This window comes from Excalfactoria chinensis, chromosome 3 (genome assembly GCF_039878825.1).
Source record: "Excalfactoria chinensis isolate bCotChi1 chromosome 3, bCotChi1.hap2, whole genome shotgun sequence".
Lineage (NCBI taxonomy): Eukaryota > Metazoa > Chordata > Aves > Galliformes > Phasianidae > Excalfactoria > Excalfactoria chinensis.
The window spans coordinates 38,485,637-38,509,425 of NC_092827.1; the positions used below are offsets into that span (position 1 = coordinate 38,485,637).

The 23,789-nt window shown below is 33.8% G+C and overlaps 1 protein-coding gene across 2 annotated transcripts in view; it reads left to right on the top strand.

Moving 5' to 3' along the window:
* Positions 1-23,789, top strand: part of GRIK2 (glutamate ionotropic receptor kainate type subunit 2) — a 356,468-nt gene that overhangs the window by 128,466 nt on the left and 204,213 nt on the right. For both annotated transcript variants that reach the window (XM_072333341.1, XM_072333342.1), the window contains exons 4-6: positions 3,574-3,831; positions 19,380-19,561; positions 23,291-23,344. In XM_072333341.1, coding sequence (XP_072189442.1) covers positions 3,574-3,831; positions 19,380-19,561; positions 23,291-23,344 — 494 coding nt within the window. The remainder of the gene's footprint in view (positions 1-3,573; positions 3,832-19,379; positions 19,562-23,290; positions 23,345-23,789) is intronic.

Below are 23,789 nucleotides of genomic sequence, written 5' to 3' on the forward strand. Positions count from 1 at the left end.
TCAGGCATGTGTTGCAAAAGAGAGCAAGTAGTTCTAGTTTTGCTCATCTGATATGAACATAGTGTAAAAATAAGCTTGAAAATTAAGTCTGTGCATAAGAATGTTGCTACCAGATGAATGTAAAAGCATCAGTTCAGATTATTTTCTTCAAGATTATAAAATATTATGAACACTTCTTCCTAAATTTTTTTATCTTTGATTCTCTCAAACAATTGAAGTTATGAACTATTGCTTTACATTCTGGTCTCCAACACTGTGATGCCACGTGGGAGTTATACTGTATCACTGTCTTACTGTAGAAAGTTGAAAACCCAGTAAGTCCTATATGTCCTTTTTTGATTGAAAACCCAAAACTTTGTGAGAGAATTTAGATTAAATTTTTGCATGGTATTACACATTATTTAATGGTAGATTTTTTTATATGTTGCAAAGCAAATTCCGTATGAATGTTTATGCAAATAATTCATATGAATCCTTAACAAGAAAAGGTAAACATGTATTTCTTATGAGAGGTTCAGACCTTAAATCTTCTGAGAGATCTGGTCCCCAACATTTCACTCCAACTGAAAAAACTTACACAAGAAGAGATTTTTGTTGCTAAGTAAAATGAAATCTTCTGATGCTACATTAGAAATGCTAGCTAGGGAAAATCTGTTATGTCAGGACATGTGTATGAAGTACATCTTTATAATGGAATACAATAATGATTACAAATCAATTTAGAAATGATAAATACTTTTGCCTTTTCTTTGCAACATGTTGAGTTTATCTTGCTAATCTGTTTATTTCTCAAATTAACTATTTTAGTATATGGCTGTTGATGCTTGGTATCAGAATAGACAATATCTCTGTAAGGAAATAAACATATTAATTGTATTGAAATACTTCGATATATGAAAAATATTTTGGACTAAACATTTATGCATAGCAAAATGATTCATTTGCAGCAGAGATTGAGAAAGGATGTATGCTATTTATTTAATGAAGGTTTTTTTGAACAGTTATTCTGATGAGATAAAGAATGTTCTGAGAGGCTATTCTTTCCATCTCAGCCAATAGTGAATGAATCCTTCGTTCTCTGTTCCACCTCATCTTCCAGCTTTAACTACTTCCTGATTCTAATGCATTCTGCCATGTGAAATTTAATTGAATAGTTTGTTCTCATTCCTGAAGGAAGTAGTAAAAAGTGAAGAAATCTGTTCTAAATTTTTAATTTTTTACAATATCTTCTGAAGTGACGACTCCACTTCTAGACCTTAGGAGTTGCTTGGAGATTGCAAGCTAGCCATAATATTGCTAACTCTTGATAGAATGGAATAGCTGACATTAGAATGATAAAATGTCATTGATTGGATATATTTATCATTCTTGTTTACATCTTGGAAATCTTTACTAGTCAGGCTGTATCAAAATCTGTGTAATCTTTCAATACTCATAGCTTTTTGCTTCATCAGTTCACAGTAGAGGCAACTATACGGATGCTGACAGGTACTTTAGTTCAGTATCTAAGGCTAAAGGTTAATATAAAAAGGTTCATTTTCTTATGATGACTCCAAAGCAGAGTTTTAACAATGAGATTGAAGCATTTGACTCATTTTGTGGTTCATGATTATGTCCATTAGTGAGCAGGCAGGTGCTGCATAAAAAGAATAGCCTGTTTAGCTACAAGCACATACTTTTTAAGCTGAATACAGGCTAAATATCAATATAATTTTAAAGGTACTGTACAAGAGAGCAACCTGAAGGCAAGATGATATTTCCAAGATACTGTTTCAGAGAGTAGTAATGTAAGTGCAAACAAAATATCCTTCAGTGCACTAGAAAAATTAGTATGCATCTGATAGAGTTGTATTAAATCACATGTGAAAGCATTGCATTATTCAAATCAGAGAAACAGAAAAAAAAAAAAAAAGCCCATTGAAAAGCCATCTGGTAGCTATTGCTGTTGTTAGTGATCCCATTTACTGACATTTGCATAAAGCTTGTTGATTACTCTTAGGAAGGGCAATATTAGCATAAATGTTTTTTTTATCAGGCTAGTCATTTAGGCCCTAATCCTATGCTTGGTAATGCAGTGGAGATCTTGTGTGTATATGAGAAGTTCATTTAAGCCACTAATACTCTGCAAGAATAAAAAGGCGTGCCAGCACAATTTCTGGAATGCACTTGAAAGGCTTGCTGTATTTTAATGACACTGAAAAAGACAGACATGACACAAATTAAAAATAAATAAATAAATAAATAAATAATTTCAGTTTACTGAGGAAAAATAATGCAGCAAGTGTGTTTCTACTGCTTGCTTCCTCAGTTATGTGGGATAATGATGGTGATGTAAAAATACTAAGTCATCTAATCTCATATAAATGCATTCATATTGGATTGTGGAGATGCTTTCTCTTGCTTGTGATGTGTCATACAAGAAAGGCAGAATCTGTTGAGTTTCAGAACCATGAGCTCATAAATGTTACGTCTATAGCAGTGATCTGAACAGGAACAGGGCATGGACTGAAAAACTATTCCGCAGTGTTGCTTAATTTTCCTAGATTCTTTCTGCAATGTGCCTACTCATCTTCTGAAAGATAATGTTGGAGCATACCGTAGGAAATAAAATAGGTGAGATACTACTGAAGCATGGAATAGATGGGGCCATCCTATATTGGCCGGTGGGTGTGCCTCTGGTGGCGCAGTGGTATAAGGTGCTGCTTGCAACACCAGAGGCCCAGGGTTCAAATCCCCCCTGTGGTGCATGTGGCAGAAATGATGCTCTGCTACACAGAAAAGGCTCGAATCCTGGGAGTTGGACTCGATGATCTCTGCGGTCCCTTCCAACTCTCACGATACTGTGATATTGGAAAGAGGAACACTAAGTTACTTTTGGCTGTGTCATGCCAGTGACTCTCAGGGCCAGTTTTATTTTTTAATGTAGCTGTAGCAAAACAGTGCATTTCCAGAATTTAAAACTGAACTTAGATTTTTTTCATTAGCATACAGAAATTTTAATTTTCCTTTAGGGAAACCATTTGCCATTAATTTTTTCAAGCCAGCATATATGCTTTTCAGGCATACAATTGTCAGTTTAAATGAAATTTGTCATTTGCTTTATACTTAACTGGAATCCACTTGACATGCACATTTTCTGAGTAACTAGAATCTCAATAAAAATAGTGTTGATGAATTGAGAAAGAAGTTAATGTTTAAACAGCCTATGTTAGAATACTATCCCATATGGCCCTTTTCCAAATTTAACACGCAAATGAGCATTAATCACTTATCAGCGTTTTTCAAAGTATACACAATTGCTGGCATTTGTGACTTCCGCTGTCATAGAAGTGTTTATTAAATGTATGTGAGCACTATTTATAAGTTAAGCGTTGTTTTTAATCAGCTCACAGTGAAATTTTAGAAATGTATTCAGAAGTTGAAATCTATGGAAGTGTTATAGAAGAAAGGAGATTTCTCAACAGTCAAGCTATATTTCATGGAGAACCTTTTATTTAATATAAATTGTGCAATACCTTCTGGCACACTGCGTTCTTTCCTCTCATTATTGACAGACTTCTGTCTCCTCTTCAGCCTGCGATCAGCTATCCCTTGGGGTAGCTGCCATCTTCGGACCATCCCATAGCTCCTCAGCTAATGCTGTGCAATCCATCTGCAACGCTTTGGGTGTTCCACATATCCAGACCCGCTGGAAACATCAGGTGTCAGACAACAAGGACTCCTTCTATGTCAGTCTCTATCCAGACTTCTCTTCACTCAGCCGTGCCATCCTTGACCTTGTGCAGTTCTTCAAGTGGAAAACAGTTACTGTTGTTTATGATGACAGCACCGGTAAGGCTAAATTGTGCAACTATGTGCTGATATAATTCCATGAATATATATTCATGCATACAAATAGAAGGATGAGGTGTGTCAATACTGTTACAGCTTTCTTTTAAGAAAGCTCAATTAGAAAAAAATTCCATTGACAAGGTAGAGTGTAACAAATAATGCAGATTTGTTAGCATAAGTATTCTCATAATTATCCTTCAGTTGCTGAATTCTGTGTGTTTGAGATTGCAAGTGTCAATAAATTAGTCATGCTCAGTCTGCATTTTCCTCAGTATCTTCACAGTTGCTAACAGCTATGTCTTCTGATTTTATTTAAAACTCAGTTTCTGAAGAAAAAGATGATAACTTGAAAGATGTAATAGGATGGCTGGTCAAATAGAACAGCTACATTGTAGTGCTGCTCTTGGAATATTAGATAAGTTAGAAAATTGATGCCATATTTTTTTGGAATTTTAGTAACCGCATTTTCAGATGCAGGAGCCCTGTTTTTGGCTCCTAAGAGTTGAAAGCATAGGAAATGTGGAGGCTTGTTTTGTAGATGATTGACTTCATTTAAAAATGAACTCCTGAATTTCCATCAGAGATATCTCAATTTGATACCTTTCCTTTATACTCACCCTAAAACTTCTGGTATGCCCTGACAGTGATATTTGGTTTGAGATTTTGAAAAAACTTGTCTGATTTGCAGCTAGTCTGCTGGAGATTAGAACTACTATCTGGTAAGAGGAAAATCTGTTTGTAATGGAGTATACAAAGGACTCATTTAGCCAGATGAAAGACATTTAATATTATGGAAATGTTAATAATTTCTTCAGTGCTTTTTGAACTGACTCTGACAAACTGTTCTCATAGTTCTGTGAAAAATAATGTAATTGATGATGTTGATGATTCAAATAAGAAGTTCACATAGCTAGTAAATGGTGAGGAGGAAACAGAGAAGAAAAGTAAGAACATATCAGTGAAATTTGGAGGCTGTCTTTTCAATGATGGTAGGGTAATAAAAACAAAAATGCTCAGAGAATGGGGAAAGGTGTTAATATTATGATAAGAGGTACTGTCCTGGTACAATCTTAGGAATTGAAAAAGATGGTTAGCTGAGTCTGTTCTTTCAAGGAAAAATAGTTTGTCTTCTTTTCCTGTGAATCTCTGTTTGAATATTGCTACACTAACTTTTTTTTGGCTCCAAATAGTAGCTAAGTTCTGCTTCCTTCTATGTCTTCCTTTCCCCCTTCATCTTAACTCTCATGAGACAGTTTTCATTTAGTCCATCTGTTGTACAAAATAAAAATTGGAATCAGGCTCTTTCTTGAACTTTTTTTTTTTTTTTTTTTTTGCTAGTCTGAAGACAAGTATTTCTTCCTGTGATCATTCTAAAATGCAAAGTATATTCCTTTTAACTAGAATTTCCCATAAAAGATCTAGCAAGAATTAACAAGAGATTGGTTAGTTTTGATTTCTTTCTTTCTTTCTTTTTTTTTTTTTTTTTCCCCTTAAAGTAATTTATAGTCTCTTAGTTAATTAAATACCGCTAAACTGTCCCTGGATACTAATTAAGTCCTTTCAGTTTACAGGTTTGCTACAGTCAATTGTCTTTAGGAAAGAAAATGGGAAATATGACAGCATTTTCATCCACTGCATGTCTTAATAGTTTTAGTTGATTTAATTTCATAATTCTCAAAACAGCAAAGTACCTTCTTCAAAATATCAAAATTTCAAGTGCATATTGCAATCTGTCCTAAGAAAAATTGGACAGATAAATTCCAAATAAGCTTGTGCATCCCAAAGAATTCCAAAGCAAAGTATACATGGATGGTTAGATGCTGGGACCTTTAAATTATACTGGCACTTGTATTGGCAACTAATGCTTTATGCAGATCAAGTTGATGTAAACAGGGTTTTGAGATTTTTTTCTTAATTAACATTTGTTTTGGTCTTGAGTGAATGAGTATAAACACCAAAAATCTGTTGCATCTGTGAACAGAAGCCAAACTAAAAGCCTGAGAAATGGCTTCAGAAATGAAAATGTTTTATGATGGTCTTCAGTGTTGAATGCAGTGATTTAAATCAAATGAAGGAAAAAGATGCCATTTTGTTAATATGTTTTTACAATGGTATATCAGTAGCACTGATTTCTAAATAAAAATTATTTCCTTCCTGGGACTAGTATAACAATTCACATTATCTAAGTTCTATATATCCCACATCTTATTTCTAGATGTGCTATATCTTGAGGATGTTTTTTTCCATACTGTCAATTTCCAATTATTGCAGATTTATATTGAGATGGTGAATATCTTGAAGAAAAGGGGTATGTGGTGATGGAAAGTGGGTAACTTTGCTAAAAGATTAAGGAAACAAGTTTATAATGAGTTCAAAGTAAATCTTAGCTCAGGAAGAAAGTTTTTATCAAAGTATTATATGTTTGAGAAACTTTAAAGATCAGACACATAGAAGATCAAGGATACATAGTGAGATGGACTGAAAAAGGTAGTTCATATCTTTGTTTCCCTATAAATGAATTGAGTAACCTCTAATTTGTGTGAAATTATTTTCTGTGTATTTTCTGGTTCCTTAGGTTCATCCATCTGTTCCTACTAATTACTTTTTTAACTTGGAACCTGCTTAAAATTGGGTCGGATACAGTAAGATTTTTTTATCATAGTATCATAGTATCGTGCGAGTTGGAAGGGACCTTAGAGATCATCTTTATAGGTCTCTCCCGTGAATTTCTGTCCATGGATAATGCTGCATTGTTTACATTAATACACTTTAAAAGTCTCGAGGTGATGAATAATTATCTTTTTAAATTTATAAATATTTAATAGCAAAAAATTTCCTCTTTTGACAGGTCAACTTACATTTAGGGAATACTGGTTTCAAAAAGTCACACTGTTCCAAGTGGCTTACTTCTATGCGCATATTAGAGAAATAGTATCCTCATGCATCCCTGTCAAATTGATGCCAAAAAAGAACAATAAAGCTCTAAAATTTGAAGGATGGTTATGGTTTTACAGGAAAACTGAAAGGACGTAAGAAGGTTCCACATTGTTCTCTGACATAAAAATTATACATGCAGTCAATAAACTGTCAAGTTGCAATACTCGAGAAAACAAAATTTGTGTTAATTTTTCTTCATAGTTTTGTGTCAAGAGAGATGAGGGTTCATCAGATTAGAAGTTTATGAAGATATTATGTGGTAGGAAAGACTAAAAGGGAGTAGGTTTAGTCTAGTAAACAGAAGGTCTTGAAAAGGAAAACCCACACAATAGTAATCCTATATTGTATTTCATGGCATAGTTAAAGAGACATGGAATTTTTTATAAGAAACAATTAATCTAGAAACATGTAATTTACAATAAAAGATGCAAGACTGTGGAATTGTCATCTCCAGAGTTGCTTTTTTATGGCTATGTACTCTTAACACTTTTATGAGATAGAACAATACAAAAATGACAAGTAACCATGAACTCTTAAGTCACTGTCATGACTAGTCCCAACACTACTACTTCCTCTGACTTGTGTAAAGCTGATACTGACTAATGCCTATATTGAATGAATGTTTAGGGATACTGTATTATGAAATGCTATTAACATACTGGATTAATATTGGATTACCATTAGCTGTCAGTAACACAAAAACTGTATCTATGTAGATTTTTATGTGCTTATACTCTTTTGTGCAATTTTAGACTGCATTTGTTCTAGCTTGTTGAAACAGATGCAGAATTCACCTGGCTGTATTTGGCAGTCTGGGTGGGTGTCCTCTCTGGAAATAAATAGTCTTCTATATAAAACTTTTCAAAGATTCAGAGTGGGATGGGATATCTTATCACAGTATGTTAAAAGTAAATATTTCTGTGCATTTCAATTTGAGCATTATCAGTCAATAACCAGTTATTTGATGTTTTTAATGGAGTGAATTGAATGAATATCTAAAAGATACACTTGTGAATGGAAACAAAGGAGTCTTCAGGCATCTTATGCATATCAGCTAGAGTTCTGCTCCACATCTGCTCTGTCACTGAATCAGAGAGGGAATGCATTTGCTTAAAAACATCCCCAATTTTACAGAAACTTCATATTTGGTTGGGCTGTAAAATTGATAATACTTTTTATATGATTTTGGAGAATGAAGAAATATTTTCCAGGCTGTTTACCTGTTGCATAGTATCTTTTCATTACAGAGTGTTTCATGTGCCATGCACAGTAATTTCATGTGAACATTTAATTAGTAATTCTGTGTTAAACCTGACTGTGGTATTTAGATGTAGCTGATTGTTTTATTGTATTCTTTTTCAAAGAAATTTCTTGTATTATTATTTGATGAAGCTCAAAAATAATTTTTATGGTGCTATATGAAAATATCAGATGTAAAGAGGATTTTGTGAAGCTACTATTTCATTTTGAAAGTATTTTAGACTATCTACATTTTGGAAGTTAAGAACTACTTTAGCTAGTTTTCTGAAAAGAAAGAAGTTTAATACACTTATTCTTCTTGATAAATGGACCTGCATTGTTCTTTGAGGAGAATTCTTTGGAGATTTAAATTAATTATTTGAAAAGAAAATTAAATGTCATCAAGTTAAACATAATGCATGAGTTCAGCTTGTCTTTCAGGAAAACATGTACTAGAGACTCCTTGTTCTTTTGCCAAGAATTGAATTTGAACTTATTGGAACAAGATAAATTATCTGCCTCAATATAAAAGTAAATTAAAATTAAGCACTTTAAAGAATTTTTCTAAGGAATAGAAGGAGGCCATACTTCCAGAAATCATTGGAATATCAATGAATGTACTCCAAATATTTGTGGGTTTGAATAAACATAAGTATTTAAATTTTATAGAGAGCTGGCTGGGGTATGTATGCTCATAATTATTGTTTCTTCCCTTCTTGAATACTGATACATTTTATTCACTATTCCCAAATGGTAAAAAATGTGAAAGGCAGAACAGCTTAACTGAAAATGAAAACAGGAAAATACAGACACGACCTCATGTTTTGCATGTGACATAATTTAAAAACAAAAAACCTCTGATTTCTCAAAATTTAACTATATTTTCACTCCTACAGCAGTATTAGCACATTTTGTTTCTGGTTGGTGGAATTTGGTGAAATGCACCTGTATTATCAAGCCCTTTCTCAATTACTCTAAATCAGACTCAGTTCTGATAATTCCACCAATGTGCATTTTAGTTTCATTCCCAGACTGTTTTACTCTCTTGCTCTCTTATCAGGTCCTGTAGCAAAAAGGTATCTTCTTTAGCCTCCAAAAATAAATGTACTTACCTAGTGTAATGTCCAGTTTAGAGTGTTCACGTATGCCTTTTCTTCTGCCAAGTCTCTCCTGATTTACAGTAGACATTATTTATTTTTAAGTTTTGCTGTAAATGGCTAAACTTATACTTCTGCTTCTTTTTACATTGATTCTGACAGCTTTGACAAAAGACTGTTTTGTCCTTTGACTGCAGTAGATCTCTTTATGCTTTTTACCCGCAGTACTCATAGATGTCAGCCCCTTGAGAAATCATACTTCTCAGTATTACCAGAATTCTTTTGAATTGCCCTGGATTGTTAATTGTTGTTGCTGTCATCTATTACTAAATCTTTCAGAACATGTTCATTTGACAACCACAAAACTGAATTACAGTGATATTTTAAATCGGTCTTATAAAAATAGAACCATATTCATAAGGAAATATCACATATGTTGCTGGACAGTAAAAAAAAAGACAAATCTAAAAGTCTTAATGTAGTCTCTATTTTCTTCAATTATATTATCGCTTTTGCTTATATTAACATGCTCTAAGTTTGTTTTTTTTCCTTAAATTGCTTTATGCTGCAGATGATAAGCAATCTGAGAGCATAGAGCATGAAAAAAATTATTTTCCTCATCCTCTTTGGATGACCAAGACCATTCCATGGACATAAGATCTATTCTGAACTTCAACAGTTTATTGATTCCCTCCAGTGACAGTGTGCAGGAGGTGTTATAGGTCTTTTTCACTATGGTGCTCTAAAGTGAAAAGCTTTCATTTTTCCCTTTTTTCTCTTTTTTTTTTTCTTTTTTCTCTCTCTCTTTTACTTTTTTTCTTCATAAAACCGTAAAACAGACTGAACTGGGATCAGCTGTTTGAAACTAATTATAAAACATATGTACAAACATACATGATCTGAAGTGCTTAGCTTACTTTATTTAAGGATAAAGAAGATTATTTTATTGTACTTTAGTTGAACTTCACGATGAACAAGCAGTAAAGTAAAATGGGTGCCAAGACACAAAAAATTAAGTAATATTCAGAGTATCCCAATGCATATCTGACTACTGGAGTCAGATCCTTGGTTTCCCTTTTCAGTGAATTTTAAACCCAAGGCAACTGAATTGCACAGCTAAAAAAAATATTCTCCAACTACTGACATATTTTCATCTAAAAGAAAACTTTTGAAAAATATTTTTGCTTGAAAGAAAGAAAACTTTAAAACAACGACAACAAAAAACAACTTGAATTATTAATAAACTGGTGGTCTGGAAACATTTTACCTTCTTTATGTGTTTTTGTATCACTGAAGGACCATATGTGTGGATGGTGAAACTTGGAATGTAACGTACAGGAAAATTTGCCAACACAATGTAGGGCCACTTAGATTTATACACAGGAGTTCTTGTGGAGAAGATTCGAGATGGTAATTCACGGATAAAAGAACACCTATACATCTAAACTCTTTCACCAGTGGGGAATTTTGTCTTCCAAAGAAACCTCCACAGTTCATTATGTCAAATACTAGTAATATCATGATTTATTTGTGCATTTTTGTTTGCCCTAATAAATTTAATTTCTAATTTTCAGCTCAAGTTTTTCTGAACAGGAGAGCAATGTTTCTTGACAAAGGGTTTGTTAAATGGAATTTACTTTGGCTAACATGCTATTGAATTCAGTTACCATATACTTTTTTTTCTTTTAACTGGTACAGTACCAGTAGCGTTCTGATGTAGTAGATTTTCCTGGTAAAAATAGGAATTAGTCTAAAGAATATATACACACACACACATAGTTCTGAGATTATTCTCTAATGCTTCAAATACAAGTTAGAAAAATCTTGCTAAAATGTTCAACTCTAAATCTGGGAACAAAGAGCAATAGTGATTATATTTGCACTAAGAAAAACATTTCTGGATTACATGTCTGCAGTGTTCTTTCTTAAAGCTCATTCTCCATTAACAACACTTTCCACGATTTTAATATTGTGTTTAAGTATAAAGGATGAGAATTTTAAGCATGTTTTATGCTGCCAGAAATGAGTAAAGTGAACTTAATGTAGTAAATAGGCTAAATAAGAATAAATGAATAGTGTTGATTAAACTCTTTTCCCTTCAGTTGTATTTTCTCTGTGATTTTCTTAGTGGTGTTTCCATATTTTGTTCTTGTATCCAAAAAACATAGAATGCTATTCATATAGTCCTGCTAGCAGGTGCAGTTTCTCAAGGATGTATATTTATGTATATTTCAAATCTTTTCAGTAGAGGGATTTTATTTATTTATTTATTTATTTATTTTTTTTAATAGAGAATGAGGAAGATATAACTAATCTAGTAAGTTTATTAGTAATCTGTTCTTAATCTTATTCTTCAATGAAGAATAAACTGATATTCTTCTCCCTCTTACCCACACTCCTATCAAATTCCAGTACATAATTATATTTTCCTGAGGTCTAGAGAAAAACTGAGGAGGGGGACATCAGAAGAGAAGAAGGGTGCAGAGTAGTGTAAGAGGAAATGACACGCTGAAAATAGAGAAAATATTCTGGTAGCTCAACAAAGTGGTGTATTATTAATTTTATTTATTTATTTATTTATATATTTATTGAAATTCTGAAGGTATAAGTAGCCTTTAAAAGAGCATTACTGTTCCTTTGTACAGAAAAAGGTTCATGTGTTCAGCCTATTGCAAAGTGTATTTGCTTGCATTCTTCCTGTACAGCACAAAGGCAGCATTAATGGAAATGATAAATAGTTTGATGAGCAGGCCAGGTGGCATAGCAATGGCTTGCAAGACTGCTGAGCTGGAGACACAGGTTTTAAAACAAACTTGGGGCTCTTGCTTCCTGGACTGGTTGAAGTTGAACATGTCGAGGAGGTAATGTGATTGATCTCTTTGGAGGAAGATGCCAGCTGGAGAGCTCACAAACTACTCCTTCAGGATTCTTCTTAAAGATGAATTGATGGCAGCTTCTGAAAAGGGTTACTCACACTGCATTCTTTCCAGCCATTCAGAGGTAAGACTCTATCACAGTGGCTGCTAAAAGAAGGAATTGAGAGTTTAAAGGGACAGGAAAAAGGTATCCTTCATGAAAGAAACTGCAGGAAGTACATTCCCCAAATGCACCAATTATTTCTATACTGTTAAAAAATAGATTTTTAAATTTTATTTTATTTTTTAGGATGCTGTTAACAAAATTTGTTTTGCATTTTTTTAATTAATTTTAAATCTGTATTTTACCTGAGGACTATATTTTAGTTTATATTGCAAATTACTTACATTAATGGTAATCTAGGCTAAAATCTTTGCTTTTGTGTTGTACTCCTCAAAATCGTTGTGAAGCTGTTGATTTTCCTTCTTTGCTTCACTATTTTTTTAGTTCTCACATGATGTTTCTCTGTTCATCAGAGGCTCTGAGATTTCTTTTTCTGATTAGCTACCCATGAGCTGCATACTTTTGAAACTGACTTATTTTTCAGTTTGTTAGCTCATTACTTTGATCCTGAAGAGCCAGACTGACCATTTTATCTAATGTCAAATGCTGGAAATGAAAATTAATTAGGGATTAACAGTAGCTCAATTTATAAAATTTATATTTACTCTCTCTATATTCTATGTGTATTTGATCTAAAACTACCTTGTGTGCTAACCATACGTAGACAGCAGAAGTGGAGTTCCAGAAATGACTGGCCAGAGTAAGAAGTAGTAGTCCCTCCTGACTCTCAGGAGTCAGAATTATACAAATGCACCATAACAGTATGAGAAAAAAGAGTGAAAATGCTGAAAAAAAAACTTTGGCAACATTTGGAAAAGAAAGCAGACAAGGAATTTGTCTGGCATAACTTTGTGTATTTAGGTCTATATGCTAAAGAGACCAAACAAGTGAGAGCTCTTCTTTGTTTACTGAAAAATGCTACTTCTACTGAGGAAACCCTTAAAAAGTATGTCTTATTGATGTTGAAAATAGAACTGGAAGCAGCGGCAGAATTTATTTTTATCATATATGGATAGTCTTCTGAACTACATATTGTTTTTATCCTCTGGATGTATATGTGCTTCTGTTCCTGTTTTTTTCTGTTAGTTTCTTTTATTTGTTGTTGGTTTTTGTTAATGCAACTACTTTAGCACTGATAGGAATTTTAGGGTGCAGGGGGGAAGAGATGATGGGAAACAGTAAGCAATGAGGAAGCAGTTACTGTCCACAGCTTAACCCAGGTGCAGTATTTCAAATTGTTCATGTACATTATGTCTTTTCAGTGCATACATTTTTCTTTGGCAAAAAATAATTACAGTTTAGTATCTAACTGAGGAAAAAAAGGGGAAAAAATAAACTTTGGATTTGTTGGAAAGCACTGCAGGCAAAACAATCTAGCATCAGGGGTTTTACCTCATTACTTTTAAATACAAACTTCTAATCAAGGATTTTGCTACTGAGATAAAGGACACAATTACATTAACTACCTTACTTTCCCTTCCCTTTTGGGATAAAGGCTGGAAGGAAACTGTGCATTTTCACCACTGCTTACACAGAATGCATTGACATTAACCTGATAAGATGCCTGGAGTCTGCAAATTTAGGGCTGGTACATGCAATATTCTCTAATTGCTTTGTGCTTGATGATGACTTCTGTCACTGTGGGCCACAGTCCTTCATGGGACGTCCTGTCCCATGGGGTGCCTGTGAACTTCAGTCTCTCTCCCTCTCAACTGGACTGCCTTGGGGTGCAGAGCTGTCTCTTCCCAAGAGCACATCCCCAGCCCCAAGTGGTAGCCTCTTTCTTTCTCTAGTACACTTGAGCTCTTCAGCACCCAGTGGGATTTTGCATTGTTTTTGCTGGTTACATACTGGCTAGCAAGGTCTGTGATCACTATCAACAGATTAGTCATGGTGTAGCCCCAGGCCCTGCTGCAGTATCTGTAACTTGTGCTTCACATGGACGATAATCTCTTAACACATTTTAACTCCAGTGTTTTCTCCCACATGTAGCAGAGAGAAAAAGATAAAGAGAGTACATGCTTCTCTTTCTTATTAATTCTGCCATTTTTATTGAGAGATCTCAGACTGTTATTTTTCCTAGGAAATGCTAGACTTCCTGCATTTTATTTATGTACTAGATGCAGTCTGGATTGACATTCAGCCTTTGATTTATATTTGCACGACTTCGCTTTTGAAGCATGATCCAGGCCTGAAAAATGTTTACCCAGACTCAATTCCCAGCAGTGCCTGAGCGAGGATGTGCTTTTTCTCAGTACTTCACCCAGTGGAGCTCTTGCCTAATAAAATCACTAGATGCAGGTATGATCATCAGAATGCAAATTTGGTTCTGTGGGCCATTCCTCTGTAGTATGAAGCTGTAGGGCAGCTGTAATAGTAGCAGTGGCAGCCATGACATAGTGTCACCGTCACTGCCCCTGTCCTGCCATGTACTGTGCCTGGGAAGCATGTGCGGTGGTCACACTGCCTCACCTGGGGTTGTGCTTTCTGACAGCCTTCCCAAGGGAACCTGGCAAACTGGAGCTGCTGAATTCATGCCAGTGTGGAATTGCTTTTTAATGTGTGGATGAGGATGAACAAATATTCCTTGTTAGCAGATGGCCCACAGGGTGGCTGAGTGGTCTACCAAAGTTAATAGACTGAAAAATATTTTGTGCCCTACATAATTCATATGAACTTAATGAATACTACCAGTGGCTAGAACACATTAAATGTTAACTGTTACTAGAATTAAATACTGTGATTTAGATAGAAGTTGTGAGCAAGAGTACTGTGTCTCAAATTTCCTTTTCTTTAAAATGTATTTTGAGAAATTTGTTCTTTACAGTTTGTGTGTCCTGGCAGTTATGAAGCCATAAATACTTACTCATTTGCTTTCAGGCATTCCTGTACTGCTCCAGCAATGAGATCTAGTCAGTGCACTACAGAGGTGTGCATTTGCAGGTTTTCTTCCTTCCTTCCATCATGTTCAGGTTCCTCTGATAGCTTCTGCGGGACAGCAAGGGACAAGTCAATTTAGAATACCCTGGATTTGCTTAGTAAAATTCAGAGCCTATGAACTTGTAGCCACTTTCTTTTCCTTCATTCCTTCCATTTTAACATTTATTTATTTATTTATTTATTTATTGACATTAAATGTCCTTCCCATCTTCATCTTCAGTTAACAGTGTAAGAACTTCAGATATGTTAGGCACTTTGCCATTCTAAGTAAACAGTATTTAAAAAAAAAAACAGTTGCAGTCAAAAACAAACAGTTTTCCTTCTAAACTTTGGTATATGAAAAATGCTGAATTTGAATTTTTCGAGGAAAATACTTTCCCTTTGAGATACTGATTTCTGCCATGTGAACCTGACTGTCATCTCTTTCCTACATGATATGAATCTGTTTTTATGAGCTTCACAATGTCTTGTCTGATCTCCCATACTAAGCATGGCTTTCAGTTGTTATGATCTACTGCAAGGAATCAATGTTAATAGCAAATGTTCGGTGCAACAGAGGGCTTTCCCCACTAAATATTGCTTGATGTTCAAATCCAGCTCATTCCTGAAGTCCCTTTCGCTATCTGAATGTCTCAGAATTGTACATTCATGTTCACCCCTGCCCGGCTTCATCCCTTCATCTTCCCCCTTTTTTTTTTTTTTTCTTTTTCTTTTCTTTTTGTGACGTTTCCTCTCTCAGTGTGAAGTAGTTCATATAGATCTATGTCTCTGGTTTATAGACTTGATGGCTTGTATCTCAGATGATTAAATGGCACCATGTTTTGCAGCACTATTTATTTGAAGTAACTTTATTTAGAAGGATGGTCTTTCTGACTGTCTTCTTGGTCATATTTAACTACTGAGTATCAAATGCCAGTTTTTTTGTGTTTTTCTGTTCTATCTGTCCCAGATTTGTTGGAGTTCTTAAGTGGAAGTGCATAGAAATCAAAGCGAATGAGAAACTGTCAGGACTTTACCTTTGAGAAAATCATAGCTTTGAAATGCTACCCTTTTGTCAGTCTGAAATCATCTTAATGTATTCATTTCAAGAGCACACATTCCAGTTGCTTTATGTTTTTAGCCTTAAATAACTGGACAGGCTTGGAGGCAACCCTAAGTGTTTCTGCAGACACAGTATGGTCCATCATTTTTGATAGAGTCATTAGTGGAAGTAGTGTGTGCTAGATTTTTTTTTTATGTCAAAACTTTCCTTTTGAACAGTTGCTCTAGATCATCTGAATATGGTAATATGTAGTATATGCATAATCTTTTCAGTTAAAAAGCAAAAACAAAAACAGAAGCAAAAACAAAAATTTACAACTTTTCAAGATAGAATCATAGAATTTCTCGGGTTGGAAAATACATTCAAGATCACTGAGTCCAACCTAAACCTAATCATACTACCCTAAGAACCCTCCGCTAAATCATGTCCCTGAGCACCACATCCAAATGCTTTTTAAACACATTCAGGGATGGTGACTCAACCACCTCCCTGGGGAGCCCATTCCAGTGCCTTTCTGTAACAAAGTTTTTGGAAGTGCTATCCAGCCTAAACCTCTGCTGGCACAACATGAGTCTATTTCCCCTTGTCTTGACTGTTACCAGTGTGATGAGAAAAATCATATAATCAAGAATCGTAGAACCACCAAGATTGGAAAAGACCTACAAGATTATTCAGTCCAACTATAAGATGGCCCATGTTTACTTAGTAGAGGCATCTAGAAATGAAGCATCAAATCCATTTACGTTTCCATTAAGTACATTGATTCTTTTTCTCTAATTACCAACATGACATTTGAGGTAAGTGTGGCAAGGTTTATTCAAATTATAGTTTCTAAAATTACTGTTTTCATAATCATCTGGGCTCATATCTGCCTCTTAGGTCTTATGTATTCTAGCTATTATTTCTTTTTGTCTTAGCAAGTGTGAATGAGATCTATTTATGAGACCAGGTCTAGTCATGTCTGTTCTGCCTTCAGCATCTCTGTTGAAGATTGTCAACAAGTGTAGCGATGCTTCTGCAGGTCTTTAAATTTGACTTTTATTTTCTTTACAAGGCTGGACAGAAAAAAATATGAAATAAGCAAAGCAAGACAAACCTAAAATTAGACACACCAGATATAGCGTAATGTGAGTCAAAATTATTATTGTTAAAAAGTTTCCAATTTACTGTTCCAGGTAAGCTATTAAAAATAAATTGGAACCTATAGAATTATTTTTCATCCCATCTTGAGCTAAAATATTTTGCTCTGACCTTAAATTTTTGCATACTTTTAAGCAGAAAAAATCATTTTTTACATTATATTTTTGTAAGAAGATAATCAGCACATACTGAATTTCTGGGTTTAATTTTTCACAGTGCTTGTTGTTAATGAAGATCCTATAGAAATATTTCATAGAAGTTAGAAATTTCATAATTATTTTGCTATAGGTAACAATTGTCTCTGTTTGAATGTGCATGTATGTTCTAAGTGTTAACTAAAATTTGTGATGAAATGCAAAATGTTGTATCCACAACATAGACCTGTGAGTGATAAAATATTTCTTAAATTAACTGCATAGCAAGTTTGACCTCAGGGAATTTCTATCCAGCTAACCAAGAGCTAAATTAACGATCTGTTGCTGTGGGAGTTGTTGTTTCTATCTTCTTCATAAATCCCTCAAGCAAGATGCAAGATGTGTTTGTGTGGACTGTTTAAAACCTTGAATTGATTCAGAAATACCTCCATCCATCTCCACTCTGCTTTTGGGCCTGAAAGATATATTGAATTCCTTTGACATATCTACACACCTACAATCTTAATTTAGGAAGATTACATAAAATAAGCTATAATTCCAGTTCCAGCTAATTCCTAGATAACATTGATCCTTTGCAGGGTCAAAAAAGGAGGAATGATGAAATAAAAGCATCTGATTTTGTCTTTCGGATATTTTATCTATTTGGCTAATTTGGTTGAAAATTATTAGAGCTAAGGATGTTTTGTAGTCTAAAAGCATCACTGACATATGTTGTTAGAGGCTCTCAGTGTTATGACATTTAACAAAAAAACAAAAAACAAAAAACATATTTTGGAAAAAGGATACTCACCAGAACAAAAATAAACTCTCTGTATTGTAGAACTTATCATGACTTCTTGCTAAGACTATAGTGTACTTTCATGCATTATTACATATTTTTTATGAAGTCAAGGCAGCTTTGACATTCAGCTTTAACTACGAAGAATATTTAGGAATAATTCAAAATGCTGTGTGTATATATATGTGTATGTGTATATATACATGTATATATATATGTATATATATATATCAGTGTGTCTGTGATGATAAATAAATAATAATTAGTAAATTCTATTAAAGTTTTTGATGCAGTAAAGTGAGCTATCTCAAATTTTAAAGGCAATTTATTTAGGCCCCGGTCCACCTGAAAATACTAAGCAGAGGTTCTATTTTTTGGCAGTTCAATGAATATGCTAAACTGTATGTGGCCTGGAAACAATATGAAGAGTATCTCTTTTACTGCCATTAAGTAGAATACCCTCCAATGCAAGAAGGTAGTAAGCACACCTTTTTTGCTAGTGCTGAAACAAACTGTTACTTTATAAAAGACTTTATCCTGTTGTTTGAAGACATTTGAACAACCTAATATTCAGTATTGATCACAGACCAATCAATAGTCTGTACAACACACCATATGCTGTCTTGCTGCTGTGAACAAGAAGATTCTGGGGAAAATATTACTGCATCTACCTACATGGTGAAAGCTGAGTAATCCAAAATGGTATTGTAAAGTATTGGAGAAGACTGCAAATGCATCAGTCAGTCTCTTCACTGTTGCTTTTGTGTTTTATTACCTGTATAAACAGAAAATAAAAATAAAAATAAAAATTGAGTACTATCATGTGGATTGCATGATGATGTTCTGTAATATTGAAGTACTCTCCAACTGTGCGTCAAAAGTTGACAGATTAGTTAAGAGATTATCTAGTGTGACTATAAGCAATTAGTCTGGGATGTCACTTTAAAATAATTCTTCTTTGAGGAGCAGAATTATAGTTCCATGAAGGAAAAATTGTATTACTTAAGATGATACCAAGTGAATGTACTTACTGTATGCTAATATTAAGGAAAGACTTGCAATAGGAAATCACTAGGAGTACAGCTGCTTTTTTTAAAATACATTTCTCTTTATCAGCTGAAGCATGCTGAGTAGAGGGAGAAATTCAGAAAATTTTGAATGTTAATATTAAGTTGTCCTGATAGCAACTCAGGTTCCTGTTTTGATAATTTTCTTTTCATTCCTCCTCTATTTTCTTTAAGGCCTTATTCGATTACAAGAGCTCATCAAGGCTCCATCACGATATAACCTGAGACTAAAAATCCGTCAGTTACCAGCTGACACAAAAGATGCAAAGCCATTGTTAAAGGAGATGAAAAGAGGAAAGGAATTCCATGTCATCTTTGACTGCAGCCATGAAATGGCAGCAGGCATCTTGAAACAGGTAATCCTCATTTTGCTTTAGATCACCTAATCTTCATTCCTAATAAATGAAAGTAATATCCAGACTTAATGGCTTTTAACAAGCAGTTAAATTGTATGTTAGTTTTACTGAGGCCTAACTGAAAATCAGCCAAGGTTTTCAGTGATAATAAATGGTACCTGTAATGATAACTGCTTTCATTATCTTTATTTAAAAGATCAACTTGATTTGTCTGTGTGGGGGAAGGAAAGATGTTTCACAATGCACTTCACTGGGAAAAGATACACATTGGTATTTTAGAGAATTATTGCTTTGAGCTTTTAAATGCTTGCTTAATTATATATATATATATATATATATATATATATATTTCCAATTAAAGCTTTTAAATTGTGTACTTTTAATCAAGTAGTAATATTTGAATAATATGATATTAAACTAGCACATTATTATAATCCTCCTGAAGAACAGAATTAATTGATATTTCTAGAACCATATTCTCCTTTACTACTAAGGCTGTGAAGGATCTGAATACATTTGGACAGATGCTTTCAAAGTGTTTGCACTGTTACGTACAAGTAAGATGAGTAGGCAAGAGATAGCAGAATCCCAAATATTTACAGTATTTTTACTGCTGAAACATATTCCAATGCTATGGTCAAAGAGAAGGTGGCAATATATAAAGGATTGTAAAAAAAAAAAAAAAAAAAAAAAGCTTGTAAAAAAGCTGACTAATCTTGAAGTGCACAATAAATGCATGCCTTTGTGTATCTTCTTTAATGTAATAAGCTATCCCTAAAGATTTGGAATTGCTTAAAGTCCATTTTTCTCCAAGTTTTTAATTGAGATATGGCTTGCAATTAGGTTAGGAAACACCTGAAACAAAACAGTGTTCTACATTTCTAACACACAGCTTTTTGTGACTCTGTAATTTGTTTTCATATTAAGTGTGCTAGCATATTGTATTGTTTAGTTCAAAAACAGTAAATACATGCTTTAAGATTTGAAATAAGATCTCTTGTTAATGGTACCTCGGGGTACAGCTGTGGGTCCAATTGAAAGAACTGGTCAACATATATGCATACAATCGTTTGTTGCTTTATTGTGCATTGATTAAAATTCTTTCATTAATTTTAATCATTTTAATATCTGCTGACAGTTCTGGTCTTCACTTAGTGTAAGGCAATGTAATTAGTCCAATTGTTTAGCCCAAATCATTAAAGGTATATTTAATTCCTTTAACATCTTAAAAATGCAGATGGAAAATATGTATTAATAGCAGTACAAAGCTGCAGTACTACAAATAACTCAATCAGCATACATTATTCATACTATATCTAGTAGTATTTATGTGAAAGGAAACTTTTATTTCACTGTACACGAGTGAAAAAAGGTATGAGTTGTAAGAAATGAGAAGAAAATGAAAACCATTCGATAACTAATCATGTTCTAAGATCTGAGAGTGAGTGTGCAACTTCTTTAAATCAAAATATGAACTGTTTTATCAGGATACTCTGCTTGTCCTAAAGAATATAAAAGGTTACAGGAACAACTCTTTAATCTTTTTACAGTTTCTGTAATCTTTTAGTTTTCCATCCAGCTTCACGAATTCTAAAATTGGTGTCTAAAATTGGTGGTTCTTCAGCTGAGTGTGACTTCTGTTTTCAAAAATGAAAAAAAAAAAAAAGTATGTTAAGAAAAATTTCTATTTGATGATAGCATTCCAAATGCACTGTTTGCTAAATATAAAAAGAGATTTAGGCATTTATTTAGATAAAGATTAGTTTGGAAACATGAATTAACCAAATTTATCTGGTAATGGAATCATAGAATCATAGAATTACCCAGGTTGGAAAAGACCTTGAAGGTCATCAAGTCCAACCGCAGCCTAAACCAGTACCCTATCTCTAAAAAAAAAAACAAACAAAAAACCTCTGCTAAATCATATCCCTGAGTACCACATCCAAATGGCTCTTAAACACATCCAGGGATGGTGATTCAACCACCTCCCTGGGGAGCCCATTCCAGTACCTAACCACCCTTTCTGTAAAGAAGTTCTTCCTAACATCCAACCTAAACTTGCCCTGCCAAGTTTACCCTGGAGGGGTGAACCTGGAGAAATATGACAAGAGATTTCTTCTTGAGGTGATGATTTGTAAGGATTAAAAATGATATTGGGAGTAAAAGGTGGGCATAAAAATCTGCAAATAAAGAAAAAAGAGTACCTTAAGAGAACAATATCAGTGAAATGACAACTATTATTTTCTGGCCAAAATTAATCATAAAAAAAAGAAGTAAAAACTCATTGTCCATATGACATCATTATATCAAGGCGAATCTCAATGGTTACTGCATTACCTGGCAACCAGGGAAAGCAGACAATACTTGTCTAGAAATTTCAAATATTCTTATGGAGAGATTGCTTGGAGAGTGAAATCCCTGATTGTAAACAGATGTTTATATGACCTTATTAGAGAAAAAAATAGAAATACTAACAGTGTTTGGCGTTGTAAGGTGGAGTTGTGATATTTCCAATAAGATAATGGTGTTCCTGTGTTTAACAGAATTCAAATTGCTGTTGGTAGACTATACTACAGTTCTAAATACAGGCAAAGACATCCTTTGAAAAAATGTTGTTACAATTTTTGCCAGTCTTGTCAAAGCTAAAAGCACTGTTCTGCAGCTGCTATTTCCAATCTGTTTTAGCTTTTCACTTTTGTTTGAAAAAGAACATACAGACTAGTCATTTATTCCTTTCTCAGACAATGCCACAAGTAAAGAAGCTCACAGCGTCTTCAAAGCTGTTAATTCTTTTGTATACAAATTCTGCTATTATTACAATTGTATAATTATTGCCTTCGGTGTATTTAAGGAGGTTTAACTGTAGAAAATTGGCAAAGAATTCTCTTCATGATTCCTGGAAAGGAGGAGAATATTCTGTGTTTGTGTAGTTTTTTTTTATAATGCTAAAGTGAGATTAAAAAAAATACTGTCAAATCCTAAACTGTTTACATAAATAGTAATCGACTGTGGTAGCTTTTGTAGAAAGTAAGAAGATATTGTGTATCCATACATGCTCTTCAGGAGAGGGAACACAGGATGCAGTGGTGAGATATCTCTAGCTTATTGCTTTAACTGAATATTTCCAAATATTTATTTTTACACAGTTAACAACAACAACAAACATTTTAAAATGCACAGTTGATCATAAACCATTTGATATTACATAGATAGCAAGACAAATGAAGATGGTGAAACACTGTGTATCATGCTAGTAAACATTTACATTGAGAGTATTTTTTCATCATTGGAAAAAATGTGTGCACCTGAAGTATATGCTTGGGTCCTTGTTCTAAATGCATAGTATCACTAATCAAAATAGAAAAAATAAATAAATCCAGTTAGGTTATTCTTTTTAAGGAGATGAGTGGGCTCAATAATGAATGAAAATACTGTCAATTGAAATTTTGTGTGGTAACTTAATGCATCCATTAGTATGTAAAACTATAAGCCTATTTCCCATTTGCTGTTCTAAACAGTCTAATAATATTCTTTCTATCAGATGATCTGCTTCATAAATTTCTTTAATAGTCAGTAATCTGCTCTAACTGCTAGGAAATGACTTGCTTGACCTAATTTTAGCACAATTCCAACCCAGTCTTCTTCTGCAGCTTTTCATTTGCAAAGTAAGTGTGCTAAAGTTATTATGTGAACTCAGAAACATTCATCTTTTTGTTTATTTTTTTAAAGGCTTTAGCCATGGGAATGATGACGGAATACTATCACTATATCTTTACCACACTGGTAAGTGGCTTATAACGACATATGGATAACATCTAGCAAAGTTGCTACTTTCCTTAATTATATTATCTGACAAAGCAAGACAAAGAAGTCTGTAGAATGAAGTGTGAGTACATTATTTTTTCTCCGTTGAGTTTTCTTTCTTTCAGTTAAACTCATCAAGATGATTTAATTATGGTTCAACACTGTGCCCTGGGAAGCAGCAGTTCTAAGTAAATGGCTGACTCTTTAGTACTACAGCTTTAAGCTTTTTAATAGTTAAGTAGCTAAAGGAGTTGTGTGTATTTCTTTGTTTTACTTTTACAGTTCATTAGTCATCTTAGAATACAAACCATTTCAAGCATGAGGAAGAAGTGACTTAGTAAAACTATGCTTGAAATGACCTATGTTTAAAATTTCATGCATGTTTAATTCCTGAATAAAATGAATCCTTTGTGGTAGGATGGAC